At 45.8% G+C, this 24,106-nt stretch overlaps 1 protein-coding gene across 1 annotated transcript; it reads right to left on the minus strand.

The window, feature by feature from the left end:
- Positions 1-1,451: 1,451 nt before the first annotated feature.
- Positions 1,452-23,215, minus strand: ankrd50l (ankyrin repeat domain 50-like). Its single transcript, XM_014165643.2, has 4 exons — positions 22,079-23,215; positions 14,202-14,443; positions 2,812-6,336; positions 1,452-2,332 (listed from the first exon to the last, which is right to left on the minus strand). The coding sequence occupies exons 1-3, from the start codon at positions 22,498-22,500 to the stop codon at positions 2,828-2,830; spliced, it is 4,173 nt and encodes a 1,390-aa protein (XP_014021118.2). The 5' UTR covers positions 22,501-23,215; the 3' UTR covers positions 1,452-2,332; positions 2,812-2,827.
- Positions 23,216-24,106: the final 891 nt, after the last annotated feature.

Genomic DNA, 24,106 nt, shown 5'->3' on the forward strand with positions numbered 1-24,106 from the left:
CTATGGAGATTGCATGGCTGTGTGCTCGATTTTATAGACCTGTCAGCAACGGGTGTGGCTGAAATAGCCAAATCCACTAATTTGAAGGGGTGTCCACATACTTTTGTATATATAGTGTAAGTGCCCTCATACAGACAGTATAATCATTGCTTTTAAAACAGCATGGGTGTGAAAACGAGCTCCGGCATATAACCAATCTTAAGTCCCGTGAGAGTGGGTTGTTGTGGGTTTGCTTGCCCATTTAGTCTTGTCTGAGTAAGAGCCCTTTCACAAGAGTCTGTTACTCTATTGCACCACGGTGATGGATTTGATGAAGGCTTTTGATCGTAGAGTAGACATGTTTGGTTTCTGCTTCTGAAGAAGTCCATTAATGATTGGTTAAGTATCAAACCCTGGTGAAACCCACAGCCTTGTGTTGGGCCTACAGAGATACAGCCTTAAACCAGAGGTGACTCAATAAGGGCTTTCTTTCTAAAGGGGACAAGTATGTGTGTGTCACAGAGCTGTCTCTATCTCTGGTCTGACTTTGGTCTGTCTCTGTCTCTGGTCTTTCTCTGGTCTGTCTCTGGTCTGTCTCTGGTCTGTCTCTGGTCGGACTTTGGTCTCTCTCTGTCTCTGGTCTGTCTCTGGTCTTTCTCTTGTCTGTCTCTGGTATGTCTCTGTCTCTGGTCGGACTTTGGTCTCTCTCTGTCTCTGGTCTGTCTCTGTCTCTGGTCTGTCTCTGGTCTGTCTCTGGCCATTTTCGAACAGTCCCGTGTCTCCTGCCATGTCTAAAGACAAACAAACAAAAACAGACTGTCGGAGAATGAGTGCACAACGGGTAAATTGTCGCTTATAGATATGTCAGTCTGCCAGCAGAGACTTCTATGTCAGTAACGTTGAAGGCGTCTGGCTAGTATTACTTAGCCAGCTGGAAAGATGAAGTAAGAAGTGAACATTAATCGGAGCCTACCTCAGCAGGAGCAAAAAATAGGCTACTAAGTTCTCATAATAACTTTACTTTACGGAGAGCAGGCTACTGAGACAGACAGTGATGTGGCATTCAGTGGTGAGGCTGAGGCAGGCTGCAATGCATTCAGGAGAAAGAAGAAGAGGAGTCCGTGGTTCCCAAACTTGGGGTCAGGGGCCCCCTGAGAAAATCTGTACTAGCCTTATCGAACAAGTAAAAAATAAATATGAACATCTCCACATGGCCTATCTTCCATATCGTCCGACATTAAAATGCAAACAACACAACTTTAAAAATGTCAGACGTTTTCATTTCGTCGCTGATGCTACGTGTCAGTGTGAATCATTTCTCATATCTCCCCCCTTTTCAGAGGTATGACATTACAACTGTATAGCTAATGGGTTAGGTGTTTTCAGATGGCCTGAGGTGAATGAAGCAGCCGAGGGGTTAATGATGGGTTGTTCTCCAAATAGCATTTCAAGGAAATGAGCTTCACCCCCCCCCCCCCTCTTCCAGAACCTCACTTAAACTCAAAGTTACAGCCTTGGGTGGGATGACCAGAGGGTGGAGTGGAGAGATCCCTTCCTCTCTCATCTTCTCTGCTTAGGGTGGAGCAGAGAGGGTGGGGTGACCAGAGGGTGGAGCGAAGATATCCCTTCCTCTCTCTCATCTTCTCTGCTTAGGGTGGAGCAGAGAGGGTGGGGTGACCAGAGGGTGGAGCGAAGATATCCCTTCCTCTCTCATCTTCTCTGCTTAGGGTGGAGCAGAGAGGGTGGGATGACCAGAGGGTGGAGCGAAGATATCCCTTCCTCTCTCTCATCTTCTCTGCTTAGGGTGGAGCAGAGAGGGTGGGGTGACCAGAGGGTGGAGCGAAGATATCCCTTCCTCTCTCATCTTCTCTGCTTAGGGTGGAGCAGAGAGGGTGGGGTGACCAGAGGGTGGAGCGGAGAGATCCCTTCCTCTCTCATCTTCTCTGCTTAGGGTGGAGCAGAGAGGGTGGGATGGCCAGAGGGTGGAGCGAAGATATCCCTTCCTCTCTCTCATCTTCTCTGCTGAGGGTGGAGCGGAGAGGCTGAGATGTTCAGAGGGTGGAACGGAGAGGGTGGGATGACCAGAGGGTGGAGCAGAGAGGGTGGGATGACCAGAGGGTGGAGCGGAGAGGGTGGGATGACCAGAGGGTGGAGCGGAGAGGGTGGGATGACCAGAGGGTGGAGCGGAGAGGGTGGGATGACCAGAGGGTGGAGCGGAGAGATCCCTTCCTCTCTCATCTTCTCTGTTGAGGGTGGAGCGGAGAGGGTGGGATGACCAGAGGGTAGAGGGAGAGATCATCTGCCCTGTAAGAGCCATTATTCACCGTGAATATGTCCTTCGTCCACTCAGAACCTAAAACAGAGAATGCTGTCATTAAAATTCCAAACATTCCTCCAAATATACCACATGAAAGGACAGGACACTGCTGACAGGACACTGCTGACAGGACACAGTGGCTGCTGGTTTTATGGTTTGGGACGTGCCATCCTTGAGAGGCCACGTGTAATGGACCAATTCTGGTTTTAAAGGCAGTTTTACACAATACCACTGTAGACTTGACTTTCACTGTGGGGAAGATCAATATGATCCAATAGAAAATGGACCGAATGGACAGAATGTACGGTCAACTGGAGTTCAGATAACGGCTGCTTTTGAGTAGGAGGTTAGTGAGAATTGATTTCTGACATAACAGCACTCTACATTCAGCATCTCCTGAAGACTCACACAATGAATGATTGCCTACACACCTGGGTCCCTTAGTCCCTTTCCTTAATGCTAGTGTTAAACTTAGTCTACTCCCTTTCTTTCTTCTGTGATAGACAGGTACTCACCGTAGATGTCAGTAGTTCACAGGGGCGTCTCCCTTTTGTATAAGGCAGCGCTGGTGGGCCCTTCAAACTGCAGCTTGATGGCCTGTTTCAGGTTGAGCTGGGGGTCCGTGGTCGTCATGACCACCGTGCAGGCAGTAGATAAGGCACTACTGGACTTTATAGACATCTTCTGGTTCTCCTCCCGTGTCTCTCTCTGGGCTGGGCTCTGGAGCTCATAGGGGTAGCCCATAGGGAGACAGTTCCTGTTTTTGGGGCCATCTTGTCCAGGCGTCACACCTAGAGAAGCCATGACAGAGTTCCACCTCCCCCCTTCGTACTGAGACCTCTCCTCCTGGATCAGGCTGGGGGGTTTGTGTTTACTGGGATAGTCGAACCCTATTGGGTAGCCTTTGCAAGGCTGTTCAGAGTCATGTACCGTGGCCGTGACTGTGCAGAGGGTGGATGGAGGAGGGCTGGCCTTAGGGCATTGGGCCCTGCGGCTGCTGCTGTGCAGGCTGCCATGGGCGGAGTCTGGCGGAGGCAGGGTGGAATGGCGAAATCGGCTGCGGGGGAGAGAGTGCTGCTGGATCTGCTGGGTGAAAGACAGGCTGTCAGCGGGGACGGTCTGCACCGTGGCCAGGGAGTGGGCTGTGGAGGAGGATGTCTGGGAGCTCTGGATGGAGTGGAAGTGCTCGGCTGTGGAGCCTGGGGAGCAGGAGGCTGAGGCTGAGGAGGTGGAGGCGCTAGCCTCGTTACTCTCTGAGCAGGTTGAGTACAGGCTCTTCACAGTGGATGACTTGGGCGACCGGGTGTTCGATTGGGGCACAAGGCCTGAGTACGGTTTGGCTCCGTAGCTCTCCAGCATCCTGACGATAGTGAAGTGGCCCCTCTTCCCGGCCACCTTGACAGGGCTGCGGCCGTACTTGTCTATGTGGTCTGGGTTGGCCCCTCCCTCCAGCAGCATAGCCACGATGTTGGCGTGGCCCTCCTGAGCCGCGATGCTCAGGGCCGTGGCCCCCTGCTGGCGGCAGGCCAGATCCACGTTGACCCCCCTGACCTCCAGGAGCAGACGACCAGGCGCCACATGACCCCGCCAGGCTACAGAGTGCAGGGGGGTTCGTCCTTCCCCATCCTGGGCATTAGGGTCTGCCCCATGGCTGACCAGCAGCCCCACCGCCTCCAGGTTGCCCTGCCAGGTGGCCACATGCAGCGCCGTACGCCCCTCCACGTCCCGGGACTCCAAGGGCACGCCCCCTTTCTCTATGAGGAGGGCAGCCATGTCCAGATGTCCCTCCAGAACCAGGAGGTAGAGCAGTGGACGGCCCTCAGCGTCCCGTACATCCGTGTCCGTGCCCCGCCTCATCAGTAGCTCCACCACCTCAGCGTGGCCCTCCAGGGCGGCGGCGCTCAGTGCAGAGTGGCCGTCGTAGGCCCGGTGGTCGATGGGTGTTCGGTGGTCCAGCAGCAGCCTCACAATGCCACAGTGGCCCTCCTGCGCTGCCAAGATGAGGGGCGTCCGTCCCTCGATGTCCATCTCTCCGACACGAGCCATGCTCCCACTCTCCGTCAGGATGGCACAGATCCCCCGGTGGCCCTCGCAGGCGGCGGCGTGCAGCGGGGTCCAGCCCAGATCATCTTTATGGTTCTCATCCAGCCCTCGGTCCAGGAGAGCTCTGACCACCTCCACGCTGCCCTGTGCTGCTGCCAGGCTCAGAGCTGTACGACCCTCCCCATCGATGCTATCCACCGTAGCGCCCCAGAACAGCACCCTGCCCACTGTCTTAGTATGTCCCATGGCGGCAGCCGCCAACAGTGGGGTGACAGCAGCAGAAGCGGAGGCGGCATGTGGCCCGGCACTTTCGTCTACGTCGGCCCCAGCCTCTAACAACAGTTCTACCACCTCCTCATGACCTTCATACGCCGCCAGCAGCAAAGGGGTCATCCCATTCCGGTCCCTATGCCCCGGGTCAGCCCCTCTCTCCAACAGCAGGCTGGCCACGTCTCCATAACCTTTGACCCCGGCTGCTGTGCGCACACAGAGGGCAGCCACGGACAAGGCAGTACGTCCGTCTCCATCGGCCAAGTCGACCTCCGCACCGTGGTCTAGCAGGATCTCTACTGCCTCCCTGTGTCCCATGTAGGCGGCAGCGATCAGCGGCGTGCGGCCCTCCCGGTCTGCCTTGTCCACCTGCGCCCTGTAGTCCAGCAGCGTGAGGAGGATCTTCTCATGACCCCCCCAGGCTGCCGCCCTCAGCGCCGACCGGCCCTCCGCATCACACCCGTCCACGTCCGCCCCCGCATCTAGCAGCAGGTGCACTGCCTCAGTGTGACCCCCCCAGGCCGCTGACCGTAAGGCTGTCCAGCCCTCGCTGTCCGCGTGTTCCACCATCCTCATGGCGGTCTCCGGCTGCTGACCCCTGGCCCAGTCCAGCAGCATCCCCAGCACGTTAACATGGCCCTGCCTGGCAGACAGCGTCAGGGGTGTCTGGCCCTGGTGGTCACTGATCAGAGGGTCAGCCCCTCGGGACAGGAGCAGGACGGCCACGTCGGCTGAGCCTGTGTGGGCCGCTCTGGCCAGCAGGGTGTGTCCGTCTGTGGGATCGGTCCAGTTCACACTGACCCCGCTGTCCAAGAGCACCCTCACTGAGTCCTGCCTCTCCAGCACCCGCCGGATGATGGTCCCCCCTTGTCCTGCACAGTGTACCCCCGTGCTTGGGCCTCTGTCTGGGGTGCAGGAGGGAGGGAACACCCCACTCTTCATCAGCAGCTGGAGGACCTCCTGTCTGACCAGGACAGGGGGCGGAGAGGCAGGGGAAGAGGGGTATGAGGAGCTAGCCAGAGGGGGCACATCTACCCACAACAGCCATAGGGCCAGGAGGGCATGGTTGTCCTTGTGCATGCCTGAGCTGATCAGGTGCGAGCCCATCTGACAGGTGTCCTCTGTGTTAAGGTGTGGGGCGCGCAGGGAGAGAGCCATGGCCAGCATGGTGTGTCCCTCAGACACACTACACAGATACTTCTGAGTGCAGTACTTCACGTCCGTCAGCCACTCTGCAAAACTAGCATGGAACAGAAGCTTGCTGCCTCCCGGCCCGTCAATGAGCAGCGTAGACAGAGCCTTTAGCCTGCTCTGGAAGTCCAGAGGGCTAAGGGACATGTCCTGGGTCCAGGTGGCGGTGTAGATCTCCTGGGTGGTGAAGGGCCTAGGGGAGGCCAAGAGGGCGTTGAGGAGGGGCCTGACCTCAAGGAACAGGCACCTGGGGAAGAGTCTCTGGCAGAGCCACAGGTAGAGGCCGTTGAGGGTCCCGGGGATGTCTCGGATCTCCCGGAGACCCACCAAGGCCCCCGCCACACCGTCTAGCACCTGCTCCAGAAACAGGAAGCAACCGCCACTCTTGATGTGCAGCAGGTTGAGCATGTCGGCTGTCTCGGGGGTCAGCTGACGGCGGAGCGCCCCTTCCTGGTCCAGCCTCCGCAAGATGTACTGCTGCACATCACGCACTGGCGCCGGCTTCCGCAGGTCATCCAGACACAGCTTACGGAAACCTGGAGGAGAGAGAGAGTGAGAGAGAGACAGAAAGAGAGAGAGGAGAGAGAGACTTATTGAAACTCAGATTATTTTTCTGTTTTAGGAAGAGGTATTGGACTTCCCTGGAAAGACAGATGTATAACGTGTATGGGGTAGCATTGAACTGCTGCCAGGCCAGAGGTTGAAGAGTCGGAAGTCGGAAGTTGACATACACCTTAGCCAAATATATTTAAACTCAGTTTTTCACTATTGCTGACATTTAATCCCAGTAAAATGCCCTGTTTTAGCTCAGTTAGGATCACCACTTTATTTTAAGAATGTGAAATGTCAGAATAATAGTAGAGAGAATGATTTATTTCCGCTTTTATTTCTTTCATCACATTCCCAGTGGGTCAGAAGTTTACAAACAATCAATTAGTATTCGGTAGCATTGCCTTTAAATTGTTTAACTTGGGTCAAACGTTTAGGGTAGCCTTCCACAAGCTTCCCACAATAAGTTGGGTGAATTTTGTCCCATTCCTCCTGACAGAGCTGGTGTAACTGAGTCAGGTTTGTAGGCCTCCTTGCTCGCACAAGCTTTTTCAGTTCTGCCCACAAATTTTCTGTAGGTTTGAGGTCAGGGCTTTGTGATGGCCACTCCAATACCTTGACTTTGTTGTCATTAACCTCACTAGTGTACGTGTACGCCAAATTCAAAAACAGAAATACTTATTATAGATATTCAGAAAACATACAAGTGTTATACATAGGTTTAAAGATTAACTTCTTGTGAATCCAACCACGGTGTCAGATTTCAAAAAGGCTTTACAGCGAAAGCATACCATGCAATTATTTGAGAACATCGCCCAGCAGACAAATCATTACAAACAGTAACCAGCCAAGTAGAAGAGTTACACAAGTCAGAAATAGAGATAAAATTAATCACTTACCTTTGATGATCTTCATATGGTTGCACTCAGAAGACATTCATTTACTCAATAAATGTTCATTTTGTTTGATAAAGTTGCTCTATATCCAAAAACCTCAGTTTTGTTCGCATGTTTTCTTCAGTAATCCACAGGCTCAAACGCAATCACAACAGGCAGACAAAATATACAAATTGTATCCGTAAAGTTCATAGAAACATGTCAAACGATGTTTATATTCAAACCTCAGGTTGTTTTTAGCCTAAATAATTGATAATATTTCAACCGGACAATAACGTCGTCAATATAAAAGGTAAACAAGAAAGGCGCGCTCTCGGGATTGCGCATGAAAAAGCTCTGTGACACTTTAGGGTCCAGTCATTCAGACTGGTCTTACTCCCTCATTTTTCAGAATACAAGCCTGAAACAATTTCTAAAGACTGTTGACATCTAGTGGAAGGCATAGGAACTGCAATTTCCTATGCCTTCCACTCGATGTCAACAGTCTTTAGAAATTCGTAAGTCAATGGATACTGTAATAGCATTGAATGGAAAACTACAAAAGTAAAAAAATCCTACTTCCTGGATGGATTTTTCTCAGGTTTTCGCCTGCCAAATCAGTTCTGTTATACTCACAAACATTGTTTTAACAGTTTTGGAAACTTTGGAGTGTTTTCTATCAAACTCTACCAATTATATGCATATCCTAGCTTCTGGGCCTGGGTAGCAGGCAGTTTAATTTGGGCACGCTTTTCATCCAAAATTACGAATGCTGCCCCTACCCTAGTGAAGTTAAGCTATTTTGCAACAACTTTGGAAGTATGCTTGGGGTCATTGTCCATTTGGAAGACCCATTTACGACCAAGCTTTAACTTCCTGACTGATGTCTTGAGATGTTGCTTCAATATATCCACATACTTTTCCTCCCTCATGATGCCATCTATTTTGTGAAGTGCACCAGTCCCTCTTGCAGCTAAGCACCCCCACAACATGATGCTGTTCTTTGGCTTGCAAGACTCCCCCTTTTTCCTCCAAACATAACAATGGTCATTATGGCCAAACAGTTCTATTTTTGTTTCATCAGACCAGAGGATATTTCTCCAAAAAGTACGATCTTTGCTGAGCGGCCTTTCAGGTTATGTCGATATAGGACTCGTTTTACTGTGGAAAAATATACTTTTGTACCTGTTTCCTCCAGCATCTTCACAAGGTCGTTTGCTGTTGTTCTGGGATTGATTTGCACTTTCCACACCAAACTACGTTCATCTCTAGGAGACAGAACGAGTCTCCTTCCTGAGTGGTATGATGGCTGCCTGGTCCCATGGTGTTTATACTTGCTTATTGTTTGTACAGATGAATGTGGTACCTTCAGGCGTTTGGAAATTGCTCCCAAGGATGAACCAGACTTGTGGTCTACAATTTATTTTCTGAGGTCTTGGCTGATTTCTTTTGATTTTCCCATGATGTCATCATTGACTCAAATGATGTCAACTAGCCTATCAGAAGCTTCTAAAGCCATGACCTCATTTTTTTAAATTTTCCATGCTGTTTAAAGGCACAGTCAACTTAGTGTATGTAAACTTCTGACCCACTGGAATTGTGATACAGTGACAAAGTGAAATCATCTGTCTGTAAACAATTGTTGGAAAAATTACTTGTGTCATGCACAAAGTATATGTCCTGACCGGCTTGCCCAAACTATAGTTTGTTAACAAGAAATTTGTGGAGTGGTTGAAAAACGAGTTTTAATGACTCCAACCTAAGTGTATGTGAACTTCCGACTTCAAATGTATATATATATGTGTATATATATACACATATATATACGTAAGTGTGTGGACAGGCTATTTCAGCCACACCCGTTGCTGACTGGTGTATAAAATTGAGCACACAGCCATGCAATCTCCATAGACAAATATTGACAGTAGAATAGTCAGTACTGAAGAGCTCAGTGACTTTCAGCTGAGGCCCAGTCATGGGATGCCACTTTTCCAACAAGACCCAGTTCCAAACTGCCTCTGGAAGCAATGTCAGCACAAGAACTATATGTCGGGAGCTTCATGAAATGGGTTATTTGGGTTATTAAAGCCCATGATTTCAGAATGCGATATTCGACGAGCAGGTGTCCACATACATTTGTTCATGTAGTGTGTATATATATACAGTACCAGTCAAAAGTTTAGCTATTTTCTACATTGTAGAATAATAGTGAAGACATCAAAACTATGAAATAACCCATATGGAATCATGTAGTAACTAAAATAGTGTTAAACAAATCAAAATATATTTTAGATTTTAGATTCTTCAAAGTAGGCACCCTTTGCCTGGATGACAGGTTTGCACACTCTTGGCATTCTCTCAACCAGCTTCATGAGGAATGCTTTTCCAACCGCCTTGAAGGAGTTCGCACATATGCTGAGCACTTTTTGGCTGCTTTTCCTTCATTCTGCAATACAACTCATTGTAAACCATCTCAATTGGGTTGAGTTCGGGTGATTGTGGAGGCCAGGTTATCTGATGCAGCGCCATCACTCTCCTTCTTGGTCAAATAGCCCTTACACAGCCTGGAGGTGTGTTTTGGGTCATTGTCTTGTTGAAAAACAAATGATACTCCCAGTAAGCGCAAACCATGTGGGATGGCGTATCGTTGCAGAATGCTGTGGTAGCCATGCTTGAATTATAAATAAATCACCAACAGTGTCACCAGCAAAGCACCCCCACACGTCCTCCTCCATGCTTTACGGTGGGAACCACACATGCGGAGATCATCCGTTCACCTACTCTGCGTCTCACAGACACGGCAGTTGGAACCATAAATCTCAAATTTGGACTCATTAGACCAAAGGACAGATTATACATTTTAGTCATTTAGCAGACGCTGTTATCCAGAGCTACTTACAGTAGTGATTGCATACATTTCATAAGTCTTTTTTTTTTGTTTCCTCCGTACTGGTCCCCCGTGGGAATCGAACCCACAACCTTGGCGTTGCAAACACCATGCTCTACCAATTGAGCCACACAGGACCAAACATGTCCACTGGTCTAATGTCCATTGCTAGTGTTTCTTGGCCCAAGCAAGTCTCTTCTTCTTATTGGTGTCCATTAGTAGTGGTTTCTTTGCAGCAATTTGACCATGAAGGCCCGATTCACGCAGTCTCCTCTGAACAGTTGATGTTGAGATGTGTCTGTTACTTGAACTCTGTGAAGAATTTATTTGGGTTGCAATCTGAGGTGCAGTTAACTCTAATGAACTTGTTCTCTGCAGCAGAGGTAACTCTGGGTTTTCCTTTCCTGTGGCAGTCCTCATGAGAGCCAGTTTCATCATAGCGCTTTCAAAGTTCTTATAATTTTCCAGATTGACTGACCTTCATGTCTTAAAGTAATGATGGACTGTCGTTTCTCTTTGCTTATTTGAGCTGTTCTTGTCATAATATGGACTTGGTCTTTTACCAAATATGGCTATCTTCTGTATACCACCCCTACCTTGTCACAACACAACTGATTGTCTCAAAGGCATTAAGAAGGAATGAAATCCCACAAATGAACTTTTAACAAGGCACACCTGTTAATTGAAATGCATTCCAGATGACTACCTCATGAAGCTGGTTGAGAGAATGCTAGCTAGAAAATGAACTATAATCCCAATCCGTAGATTAACATTAGTAGCAGATTAGCCACTCGTCGGCAGATCCTCACAAGGCGCCCGGATCTCCTTCCACAAAATCTTTTCCGTCTTTTTCTCCTGCGAATGACGGGGACGAGGGCTTGTTCAGGTATCTGGAGTAAATCCCTCTCGTCCGACTCATTAAAGAGAAATTCTTCATACAATTCAAGGTGAGTAATCGCTGTTCTGATGTCCAGAAGCTCTTTTCAGTCATAAGAGACGGTAGCAGAAACATTATGTACAAAATGAGTTACAAACAAAACAACAACAAAAAATTAAAAAATGGCACGGTTGCTTATGAGCCCATAAAACGGCAGCCATTTTTCATGGTGTTGAGCAGGATTGTGTTGGTGTCAGAGCGCTACTGTATTTAACCGTGTTGAGCAGGATTTTGTTGGTGTCAGAGCGCTACTGTATTTAACAGTGTTGAGCAGGATTTTGTTGGTGTCAGAGCTCTACTGTATTAAATGGTGTTGAGCAGGATTGTGTTGGTGTCAGAGCGCTACTGTATTAAATGGTGTTGTGCAGGATTGTGTTGGTGTCAGAGCGCTACTGTATTTAACAGTGTTGAGCAGGATTTTGTTGGTGTCAGAGCTCTACTGTATTAAATGGTGTTGAGCAGGATTGTGTTGGTGTCAGAGCGCTACTGTATTAAATGGTGTTGAGCAGGATTGTGATGTTTCAGAGGGCTACAGTATTTAGTGGTGGTGAGCAGGATTGTGATGTTTCAGAGGGCTACAGTATTAAGTGGTGGTGAGCAGGATTGTGATGTTTCAGAGGGCTACAGTATTTAGTGGTGGTGAGCAGGATTGTGATGTTTCAGAGGGCTACAGTATTAAATGGTATTGAGCAGGATTGTGATGTTTCAGAGGGCTACAGTATTTAGTGGTGGTGAGCAGGATTGTGATGTTTCAGAGGGCTACAGTATTAAATGGTATTGAGCAGGATTGTGATGTTTCAGAGGGCTACAGTATTTAGTGGTGGTGAGCAGGATTGTGTTGGAAATAGAGTCTCTCTCTCTCCTCTCCAGAACGGACGTCTTCAGATGTCACCCACCCTGTGATAATGAGAGTGTGGGGTATCTGTGCTTTGTTAAAAACTAATGTAGTGCTGTGTGGGCAGTAAGAACTGGCATTCAGCATGCCTGACAAGGACAGGAATACAATGGTTGGTCCCCTCGCTGCTTTGTTCCTGATCACGCCACAGTTGATTACAATTTGCATTTTCTAACACTACCCACATTCTAATGACATTCAAATGTATTTTTGTTTTGTTGACCTTTTGTAGAAAAGCCTGACTTTAGATATCGTCCATGCTATAGGCTTGTAAAAAAGCCTGACTTGAGATATTGTCCATGCTATAGGCTTGTAGAAAAGCCTGACTTGAGATATTGTCCATGCTATAGGCTTGTAGAAAAGCCTGACTTGAGATATTGTCCATGCTATAGGCTTGTAGAAAAGCCTGACTTGAGATATTGTCCATCCTATAGGCTTGTAGAAAAGCCTGATGTTATATGCTTGGGGCGGCAGGTACTCTAGTGGTTAGAGCATTGGGCCAGTAACCAAAAGGTTGCTGGATCGAATCCCCGAGCTGACATGGTACAAATCTGTCATTCTGCCCCTGAGCAAGGCAGTTAACCCACTGTTCACCGGGCGCTAAAGATGTGGATTCTGATTAAAGCAGCCCACTGCACCTCTCTGATTCAGAGGGCATTCAGTTGAAGGCATTCAGTTGTACAACTGAAAAGCATAGCAGAAATGCCTGATTTGAGATATTGTCCATGTTGAAAACACATAGACTCTGTCAGCTGATGAGCTTAAGGGCACTACAGCTGTTCTAATCACGTTTACAGTAAACAACCATGTTAGGATGTGTATTGGCAAGAATGGTGGCAGACAACTTTGTTTCATGTTTACAAAAGCTAGTAAAATACTAATTCAACCGGTCTGGGTAGCAGTTTGAGGTGGTGCTTTCAAACACAAGCCAACTCACTCCATATTCAGTACCAGTCAAAAGTTTGGACACACCTACTCATTCAAGGGTTTTTCTTAATTTTTTTACTATTTTCTACATTGTAGAATAATAGAAATGAAAACTACGGAATGACACATATGGAATCAAGTAGTAACCTTGTTAAAAGTTCATCTTAATGTAACTGAGTCAATCAGTTTACATTTTAGTCATTTAGCAGACGCTCTTATCCAGAGCAACTTACAGTAGAGTGCATACATTTTTATTAAAATTTTTTAAATACTGGCCCCCCCATGGGAAACAAACCCACAACCCTGACGTTGCAAGCGCCATGCTCTACCAACTGAGCTAAAGTGGGACAACACAGTTGTGTTGTGACAAGGTAGGGGTGGTATACAGAAGATAGCACTATTTAGTATAAGACCAAGTCCATATTATGGCAAGAACAGCTCAAATAAGCAAAGAGAAATGTCCTTCCATTATTACTTTAAGACATGAAGGTCAGTCAATGCGGAACATTTCAGGAACTTTTAAAGTTTTTTCAAGTGCAGTCGCAAAAAAACATCAAGCGCTATGATGAAACTGGCTCTCATGAGGATCGCCACAGGAAAGGAAGACCCAGAGTTACCTCTGCTGCAGAGGATAGGTTCATTAGAGTTACCAGCCTCAGAAATTGCAGCCCAAATAAATGCTTCACAGAGTTCAAGTAACAGACACATCAACTGTTCAGAGGAGACTGCTTGAATCAGGCCTTCATGGTCAAATTGCTGCAAAGAAACCACTACTAAAGGACACCAATAAGAAGAAGAGACTTGCTTAGGCCAAGAGATTTTTGCTTCCAACCACCATGTCTTTGTGAGACGTGGTAGCCTAGTGGTTAGATCAGATCTCTGCATGTGTAGTTCCCACTCTGAAGCATGGAGGTGTGATGGTGTGGGGGTGCTTTGCTGGAGACACTGTCTGTGATTTATTTAAAATTCAAGGCACACTTAGTGGGACTATCATTTGTTTTTCAACAGGACAATGACCCAACACATGTCCATATGTGGAAACTCCTTCAAGACTGTTGGAAAAGCATTCTAGGTGAAGCTGGTTGAGAGAATGCCAAGAGTGTGCAAAGCTGTCATCAGCTTTGGCTACTTTGAAGAATCTCAAATTTAAAATGTATTTTGATTTTGATTGGTTCAACACTTGAGAGGAATATTTACACCTGCATTGCTTGCTGTTTGGGGTTTTAGGCTGGGTTTCTGTACAGCTCTTTGTGACAACAGCTGATGTAAATAAATGTGATTGATATTTGTGTAGAACATACAAAGGAAGACCTGAGACAGTCCACACATACCTGAGAACATCTTACACACAGCCTTGTTCTGTCTGCGTACAGAGCAGACCAGGAGCAGCCAGCTGGGGAAGAGGTGCTGGTGGCTGGACAGGAGCTCTGAGATAGAGCTGTTCCTCCCTGGAGCCCCAGCACTGCAGGACCCCTCACCGGCCCCATACTCACACCCCGGGTCCAGGGAGTCCACAACCAGAAACAAGGGCTGCCCTGGGGGAGGGAGGCCCAGCAAAGGCAATAACACTGCCCTGGAGAGAGAGAGAGGAATGTAGCTGGTATTTCATCACACTGGTAAATTAACAGATCCGATTTTCATTTTACCTTTATTAACTAGGCAAATCAGTTAAGAACAAATTCTTATTTACAATGGCAGCCTAGCAACAGCAGGTTAACTGCCTTGTTCAGGGGCAGAACGACAGATATTTACCTTGTCAGCTCAAGGATTTGATCTAGCAACCTTTCGGTTACTGGCCCAACGCTCTAACTACTAGGCTACCTGCCGCCCCTACACTCTAACCACTAGGCTACCTTCCGCCCCTACACTCTAACCACTAGGCTACCTTCCGCCCCTACACTCTAACCACTAGGCTACCTTCCATCTCTACACTCTAACCACTAGGCTACCTTCCGCCCCTACACTCTAACCACTAGGCTACCTTCTGCCCCAAACAGCTGTAGTAATATACATAATTGCATCATTCAGTGACTGAACTGTCTGAACATGAATGTCCATAGTTGTAGCTACTGCAATGAAACATAGTGAAAGCTGGTGTCATAAAGGTAGAACAGAACTGTGGTATCAATGGTGGGGTTTTTCCTGAGGAAACAGCTTCTACATTCACCAGGGCTATGGGTGTTACATCTGTCCTGCTCAGGCAAGCCTTTCAGCCCCACTCGCCCTGGTTCAACTCCCTCACCCAGTCTCACTCCCTAACCCTGTCTCCCTAGGCCAGGGTAGAGTGATCCAGTGACTCAGGTCTAAAGAAGCTCTGGGATTTCCTGTACCGCCCTGGGCACACACACACACACACACACACACACACACACACACACACACACACACACACACACACACACACACACACAGGACTGTCGTCTCTGCCAGCCCTCTTATAGCCTTCTTATCAAAAGCCCTGTTCTACAGCATTAGATTTACTAACTATAGCATAGTAACAACAAGACACAGTAGATGTACTAACTATAGCATAGTAACAACAAGACACAGTAGATTTACTAACTATAGCATAGTAACAACAAGACACAGTAGATGTACTAACTATAGCATAGTAACAACAAGACACAGTAGATGTACTAACTATAGCATAGTAACAACAAGACACAGTAGATGTACTAACTATAGCATAGTAACAACAAGACAGAGTAGATTTACTAACTATAGCATAGTAACAACAAGACACAGTAGATTTACTAACTATAGCATAGTAACAACAAGACACAGTAGATTTACTAACTATAGCATAGTAACAACAAGACACAGTAGATGTACTAACTATAGCATAGTAACAACAAGACACAGTAGATGTACTAACTATAGCATAGTAACAACAAGACAGAGTAGATTTACTAACTATAGCATAGTAACAACAAGACACAGTAGATTTACTAACTATAGCATAGTAACAACAAGACACAGTAGATTTACTAACTATAGCATAGTAACAACAAGACACAGTAGATTTACTAACTATAGCATAGTAACAACAAGACACAGTAGATTTACTAACTATAGCATAGTAACAACAAGACACAGTAGATGTACTAACTATAGCATAGTAACAACAAGACACAGTAGATTTACTAACTATAGCATAGTAACAGGACACCTCTACGGTATATAGGCTTCTATAGAGTCCTCTGGGACGGGAGGGTGGCTTCACACAACACCTAGGCCATGTAACAACCACGCAGTGTATGTGTGTACTGTGCGTGCGTGTGTGTACTGTGCGTGTGTGTGCGACATAATGAGGGCGATGACACGATGGTGCTGTATTTTGTTATAACACCGTCTCTCAGACCTGGTAGTACAGTACAACACGCTGCAGCAGACGTTGAAACCTAACGAAGTGATAAATGTGACACATTTAAACGTTTTGTAACCACACATATATAAAGTGTTTGATAGGTGGAGACTGTGTTTAAAAAAAAAAAAAAGGTACTATTCACAGAGAGACCTGAATAACAGCCTTGGTCATTCACAAACATTCAACAAGGAAGTAACACTCCTACGCTTTAATGATCCCTCTTAGAAGTATCCAAAGGAAGGTGTCAGCTAATGTAAACGTAAGATATAGTCTAGTGACCCCACCCCCCCACTACTCACGCTGAACAATACACTAAGCTCAAGTTTTATGTAAAAGCACTTAGTGCCTTTTGAGAGAGGGGATGTGAATGCAGGCTCCAGTCTAAAAACATTTAGGTCACAGGCTTTTTCACACGTATGACATAAGAGAGGAGCACACGCCTTGTGGTTAATGACCCCTTAATTGACTCAGGGTTTTCCTGCCACATCCGGTCCTCGTGGTACTAGCCCGAAGGCTGACCTTTTGAACCCACAGCCCTGCTGTGAATATACAGTGTGTAAGCTAAGCGGGGTTGTTATATGGTGTTAAAATCAAATCAAATTTTATTTGTCACATACACATGGTTAGCAGGTGTTAATGCAAGTGTAGCGAAATGCTTGTGCTTCTAGTTCCGACCATGCAGTAATATCTAACAAGTAATCTACCAATTCCACAACAACTACCTTGTAAACACAAGTGTAAAGGAATGAATATGAATATGTACATAAAAATATATAAATGAGTGATGGCCGAACGGCATAGGCAAGATGTAATAGATGGTATGGAGTACAGTATATACATATGAGATGACTATTGTAAGGTATGAAAACATATAAAGCAGCATTGTTTAAGGTGGCGAGTGATACATTACATCAGGATGGCAAGATGCAGTAGATGGTATAGAGTACAGTATAAACATATGAGATGAGTAATGTAGGTTATGAAAACATTATATAAAGTGGCATTGTTTAAAGTGGCTAGTGATACATCTAATTACGACTCTAATGGCTACAGCTAGCATTTATATGGTGTTAATGACTCTAATGGCTACAGCTAGCATGTATATGGTGTTAACGACTCTAATGGCTACAGCTAGCATTTATATGGTGTTAATGACTAATGGCTACAGCTAGCATTTATATGGTGTTAATGACTCTAATGGCTACAGCTAGCATTTATATGGTGTTAATGACTAATGGCTACAGCTAGCATTTATATGGTGTTAATGGCTACAGCTAGCATGTATATGGTGTTAACGACTCTAATGGCTACAGCTAGCATTTATATGGTGTTAATGGCTACAGCTAGCATTTATATGGTGTTAATGACTAATGGCTACAGCTAGCATTTATATGGTGTTAATGACTCTAATGGCTACAGCTAGCATTTATATGGTGTTAATGACTCTAATGGCTACAGCTAGCATTTATATGGTGTTAATGACTCCAGTGACGCCAGGACAGCGGAGTCAATCACCACCTTCCTGAGACACCTGAAACCCCACCTCTTTAAGGAATACCTAGGATAGGATAAAGTAATCCTTATAACCCCCCCCCCCCCTTAAAAGATTTAGATGCACTATTGTAAAGTGGTTGTTCCACTGGATATCATAAGGTGAATGCACCAATTTGTAAGTCGCTCTGGATAAGAGCGTCTGCTAAATGACTTAAATGTAAAATGTAAATGTAATGGCTACAGCTAGTATTTATGTGGTGTTAACGACTCTAATGGCTACAGCTAGCATGTATATGGTGTTAACGACTCTAATGGCTACAGCTAGTATTTATATGGTGTTAATGACTCTAATGGCTACAGCTAGCATTTATATGGTGTTAACGACTCTAATGGCTACAGCTAGCATTTATATGGTGTTAATGACTCTAATGGCTACAGCTAGCATGTATATGGTGTTAACGACTCTAATGGCTACAGCTAGTATTTATGTGGTGTTAACGACTCTAATGGCTACAGCTAGCATTTATATGGTGTTAATGACTCTAATGGCTACAGCTAGCATGTATATGGTGTTAACGACTCTAATGGCTACAGCTAGCATGTATATGGTGTTAACGACTCTAATGGCTACATTTAATGACTCTAATGGCTACAGCTAGCATTTATATGGTGTTAACGACTCTAATGGCTACAGCTAGTATTTATATGGTGTTAATGACTCTAATGGCTACAGCTAGCATTTATATGGTGTTAACGACTCTAATGGCTACAGCTAGTATTTATGTGGTGTTAACGACTCTAATGGCTACAGCTAGCATTTATATGGTGTTAACGACTCTAATGGCTACAGCTAGCATGTATATGGTGTTAACGACTCTAATGGCTACAGCTAGCATTTATATGGTGTTAACGACTCTAATGGCTACAGCTAGTATTTATATGGTGTTAATGACTCTAATGGCTACAGCTAGCATTTATATGGTGTTAACGACTCTAATGGCTACAGCTAGTATTTATATGGTGTTAACGACTCTAATGGCTACAGCTAGTATTTATATGGTGTTAACGACTCTAATGGCTACAGCTAGCATGTATATGGTGTTAACGACTCTAATGGCTACAGCTAGCATTTATATGGTGTTAACGACTCTAATGGCTACATTTAATGACTCTAATGGCTACAGCTAGCATTTATATGGTGTTAACGACTCTAATGGCTACAGCTAGTATTTATATGGTGTTAACGACTCTAATGGCTACAGCTAGTATTTATATGGTGTTAACGACTCTAATGGCTACAGCTAGCATTTATATGGTGTTAATGACTCTAATGGCTACAGCTAGCATTTATATGGTGTTAATGGCTACAGCTAGCATTTATATGGTGTTAATGACTCTAATGGCTACAGTTAATGACTCTAATGGCTACAGCTAGCATGTATATGGTGTTAACGACTCTAATGGCTACAGTTAATGACTCTAATGGCTACAGCTAGCATTTATATGGTGTTAACGACTCTAATGGCTACAGCTAGCATTTATATGGTGTTAACGACTCTAATGGCTACAGCTAGCATTTATATGGTGTTAATGACTCTAATGGCTACAGCTAGCATTTATATGGTGTTAATGGCTACAGCTAGCATGTATATGGTGTTAACGACTCTAATGGCTACAGCTAGCATTTATATGGTGTTAATGACTCTAATGGCTACAGCTAGCATTTATATGGTGTTAATGGCTACAGCTAGCATGTATATGGTGTTAACGACTCTAATGGCTACAGCTAGCATGTATATGGTGTTAACGACTCTAATGGCTACAGCTAGCATTTATATGGTGTTAATGACTCTAATGGCTACAGCTAGCATTTATATGGTGTTAATGGCTACAGCTAGCATGTATATGGTGTTAACGACTCTAATGGCTACAGCTAGCATTTATATGGTGTTAATGACTCTAATGGCTACAGCTAGCATTTATATGGTGTTAATGGCTACAGCTAGCATTTATATGGTGTTAATGGCTACAGCTAGCATGTATATGGTGTTAACGACTCTAATGGCTACAGCTAGCATTTATATGGTGTTAATGACTCTAATGGCTACAGCTAGCATTTATATGGTGTTAATGGCTACAGCTAGTATTTATATGGTGTTAATGACTCTAATGGCTACAGTTAATGACTCTAATGGCTACAGCTAGCATGTATATGGTGTTAACGACTCTAATGGCTACAGTTAATGACTCTAATGGCTACAGCTAGCATTTATATGGTGTTAACGACTCTAATGGCTACAGCTAGCATTTATATGGTGTTAACGACTCTAATGGCTACAGTTAATGACTCTAATGGCTACAGCTAGCATTTATATGGTGTTAACGACTCTAATGGCTACAGCTAGCATTTATATGGTGTTAACGACTCTAATGGCTACAGCTAGCATTTATATGGTGTTAACGACGCTAATGGCTACAGCTAGCATTTATATGGTGTTAACGACTCTAATGGCTACAGCTAGCATGTATATGGTGTTAATGACTCTAATGGCTACAGCTAGCATGTATATGGTGTTAATGACTCTAATGGCTACAGCTAGCATTTATATGGTGTTAACGACTCTAATGGCTACAGCTAGCATGTATATGGTGTTAACGACTCTAATGGCTACAGCTAGCATCTGTTCAAATTCAAGGATCCTCTGTATATGCTTTCACCGTCACTCCAAGCTTGTGTTTCCTCTGATAGTGTTCACATGACAGTGGCTTAACCGCAGCCACTTTCTCTCAATCAGATTCCGAATGCACACAGCTCCCTCCAGGCTATGGGTCAGTCTGAGGGGAATGTGGAATGTAGCCCTATACTTCACACCAGAAACACAGCAAACAGATAGGGAGAGCGTCAGCGTTCCTCCACCGTCCACAAACATCCCCAGAGTCAGCATGACAGCAGCAGACAGACAGAGAGGGTCCTCGTGAGAATGGCGACCTCACCAAGCGGTACCAACGACTCCGTCTTTGCGACTCGAGGGAACGCATTTTTCATGTCTTTGTTCTTTTTTCTGAAGGGACGTGTTGTAAATAGCATTGTAGCGTTCATTCAGACTGGAGGGCCATTGTGAGAGCGCTGAATGGCTTGTATTATTAGTGAATAAATAAAGAAATAAATAAACCAAGGAAACGAGACAATCACTAGCTTTTTTTCTGTGGTACTTTTGGCCCTCTTTGTTTGACTAAGCAGCACTAGCAGTGACAGGCTTTTAGAAGTACAGTGTAAAGAGAATCTGAATGTCAATGCTTACAATGACGGCATACCAAAAGGCAAAATGTCTCCTGTTGGGGATGGGGGGCTGGGATAAAATAAATAAATACAAATGTATAGGACAAAACACACATCACGACAAGAGAGACAACACAACAGTACATAAAGAGAGACCTATAAGACAACAACATAGCAAGGCAACGACACATGACAACACAGCATGGTAGCAACACAACATAACAACAACATGGTAGGAGCACAAAACATGGTACAAAAATGATTGGGCACAGCCAACAGCACAAAGGGCAAGAAAGTAGAGACAACAATACATCATGCAAAGCAGCCACAACTGTCAGTAAGTGCCCATGATTGAGTCTTTGAATGAACAGATTGAGATAAAACTGTCCAGTTTGAGTGTTTGTTGCAGCTCGTTCCAGTCGTTAGCTGCAGCGAACTGAAAAGAGGAGTGACCCAGGGATGTGTGTGCTTTGAGGACCTTTAACAGAATGTGACTGGCAGAACGGGTGTTGTATGTGGAGGATGAGGTCTGCAGTAGATATCTCAGATAGGGGGAAGTGAGGCCTAAGAAGGTTTTATAAATAAGCATCAACCAGTGGGTCTTGCAATGGGTATACAGAGATGACCAGTTTACAGAGGAGACTAGAGTGCAGCGATATGTCTTATAAGGAGCATTGGTGGCAAATCTGATGGCCGAATGGTAAACTCCCTGTTATCTGTAAGAAGTAGTCAAGGACAGTTAACTGGGAGAAGCTTGATGGTTGTGTAATTTATTTCACTTTCCAAATACATTATGCTAATACGACTATTCATATGCTACCGTAAAAGTGTGACAACTATGTCAAATCAAACAATGGGTATTTTTCGCAGGAGTACTTATCCCTCTATCAATCTGAGTGACTCAATGTTTGAGTTTGACAACCCTTGAAATGTCTCTATAGAAATGTCACATCCGCTTCTGCAGACAATGTATTGAATTCACATCAAAGCAGAGCAATTCACAAAGCCGTCTAGTTAAGTTGATTAGTAATGCTAGAGAGTAATAAGAGGGGGTATAGAGTGCAGACCTTTTGAAGGTGTCATCCGGGTCCCTCTGGCAGTGTAGGGGCTCCAAGGTGGGAGCCACCAAGGGGGTGTCTAGTGTTTCCCTGTACCCCAGAGGGAGGAGGGGGCTATCCCTCAGCTGATCCACCAGGCCCAGGACAAACCTCCACACCGCCATGCTCCTCCCGTCCTCCCGCTTGCAGAAGTGAAACCCCAAACAGCGGGGTGCCAGCCCGACCCCCAGCCCTGCGTCCGATGTGGGCCATACTGCCTCTGTGCATAGGGCTGTCTTCCCTGCCCCGGGACCCCCAGTTACTAGGACCCCCGGGGGCCGGCCGGGAGTGGACCTGGCCTCCAGACAGCGCCGGAGCTTTTCCAGGGCCCATTCCCGGCAGTAAAAGCGGTGGCCCCGTAGCAGGCTGGTGCTATGGCTGCTGCCACTCATCGGGCCCCTGGGAACCAACCAGGAGTCACTCCACCACGCATCCCACGTCCCATACTCCCCTCTCCAGTTCCTCTTGTAGTTTTGCTTTCGATATGAATGGACAATTGTGTACTATTATATGGACTATACAGCTCTGGCAGCTTTGGTAGTGTCAGGATACTTTCCTTTAGTGTCCTGAAAGTTCTGCGTCAGATGTTATGTTCTGGTGGATCGTCCAGGTACCATCCTAGTCCCTTAATCTTTCCCCTGTGGTCAATTAGGATCAGTCCTCTGGACACTCAGTTGTGTGGAGTGAGATCCTTTAGTCTCTCCACAGGTTCCTCCAGTCAATCAGTGTGTCTCTGCCATCTCAACCGGGTCCGAAAGGTGAGAAATACAAGGAAAAGGTTAATGAATGGAAAATAGAATAGCGCTGCTGCTGCTACACGGTTCCAGTACCGACTCTGTCTTTCACACTGCTGCTCCTCTCCTCTGTCTGAGAGAGAGAGAAAAACAAGAGATCCAGAGAGAGTGCCAGACCGTGAGAGATTGCGACGAGGGATCACCCCAGATAAGATATCCTTGTGTTCTACCTCCGTGCTGCTGCTGCTGAAAGTCCTGCTTTCTCTCATTGCGATTCCTACATTTGTCTCAAAGTTTCTTCCCTCTCCGTACAGTTGGCTCAGATGAAATTCCCTCTTTCACACGCCCTCTCACTCCTCTCTCTCCCTCCCCCTCTCTCTCTCTCCCCCTCCCTCCCTCTCACTCCTCTCTCTCTCCCTCCCCGTCTCTCTCTCTCCCTCCCTCCCCCCTCTCTCTCTCTCCCTCCCTCTCTCTCCCTTTCCCCCCCCCCTCTCCCTCCCTCCCTCCCCCCCATTTCTCAGCATGTCAGGGCATGTATTGAAGCAGAGTGGCATTTAAACTGTGAGTCAGAGACAGGGAGGAAGTGTAAAGAAAAGAAGAAGAGAGAGCATATTGGAACGTGAGCGATCTAAAGAGAGGAGGAGTTAGATTGTTTGTTTGGGGTCAAAGTTCATCCACAGCAGCATGCTGTAACTGAGGCTTTCACACCGCTCCTGGGTCCCTCCTGTCCAGGGATTGACTTAGGGAGGGAGGGAGGATCTGAATGAGCTCCAGAACTCCTGTATAAGTACACCTCACATGGTTATTATTAAACAGATGTGATGAAGCAGAACCCATGCTGCTGTTATTGCAGGAATCAGGATGGAACCAACCTTTAACTAAGTCGCTGACAAAGCCACTTTATGTAGTCTGACTGTTTCCACATTTTGTGTGGAAAGCATGCGAGGATCAGAGAGGTGTTTTCAAAAATGCTACTTTCGAGTTTTTAACAGTTATATCATAGTTCATAATAAAACAATCTATGAGGTCATGTAAAAAGAAAATAGATGAATTTGGTAATTCTCTGTGACATCCAGAGAATCTAGGGTATTTGTTCAAAGCCCTCTGAAGACTTAACTAGTCTATGGAAGAATGTCAATTACATGATATTACTTCAGTGAATCAATCCATAATGTATCATATCAATACATGAACCAATCAATCAATCAATCAATCAGCTTCTTTCAACTCAAATGCCCCTATAGGGTACTGAGGACGCTTGGAT

This window comes from Salmo salar, chromosome ssa21 (genome assembly GCF_905237065.1).
Source record: "Salmo salar chromosome ssa21, Ssal_v3.1, whole genome shotgun sequence".
NCBI lineage: Eukaryota > Metazoa > Chordata > Actinopteri > Salmoniformes > Salmonidae > Salmo > Salmo salar.

Excerpts from the sequence above, each read along its gene's own strand:
- ankrd50l (XM_014165643.2), bottom strand. The coding sequence starts at position 22,500 with ATGAGTGGCAGCAGCCATAGCACCAGCCTGCTACGGGGCCACCGCTTT. Across the intron at positions 14,444-22,078 it reads CCGGATGACACCTTCAAAAG|GGCAGTGTTATTGCCTTTGC; the intron begins GTCTGCACTCTA and ends CTCTCTCTCCAG. Across the intron at positions 6,337-14,201 it reads TGTGTGTAAGATGTTCTCAG|GTTTCCGTAAGCTGTGTCTG; the intron begins GTATGTGTGGAC and ends TCTCTCCTCCAG.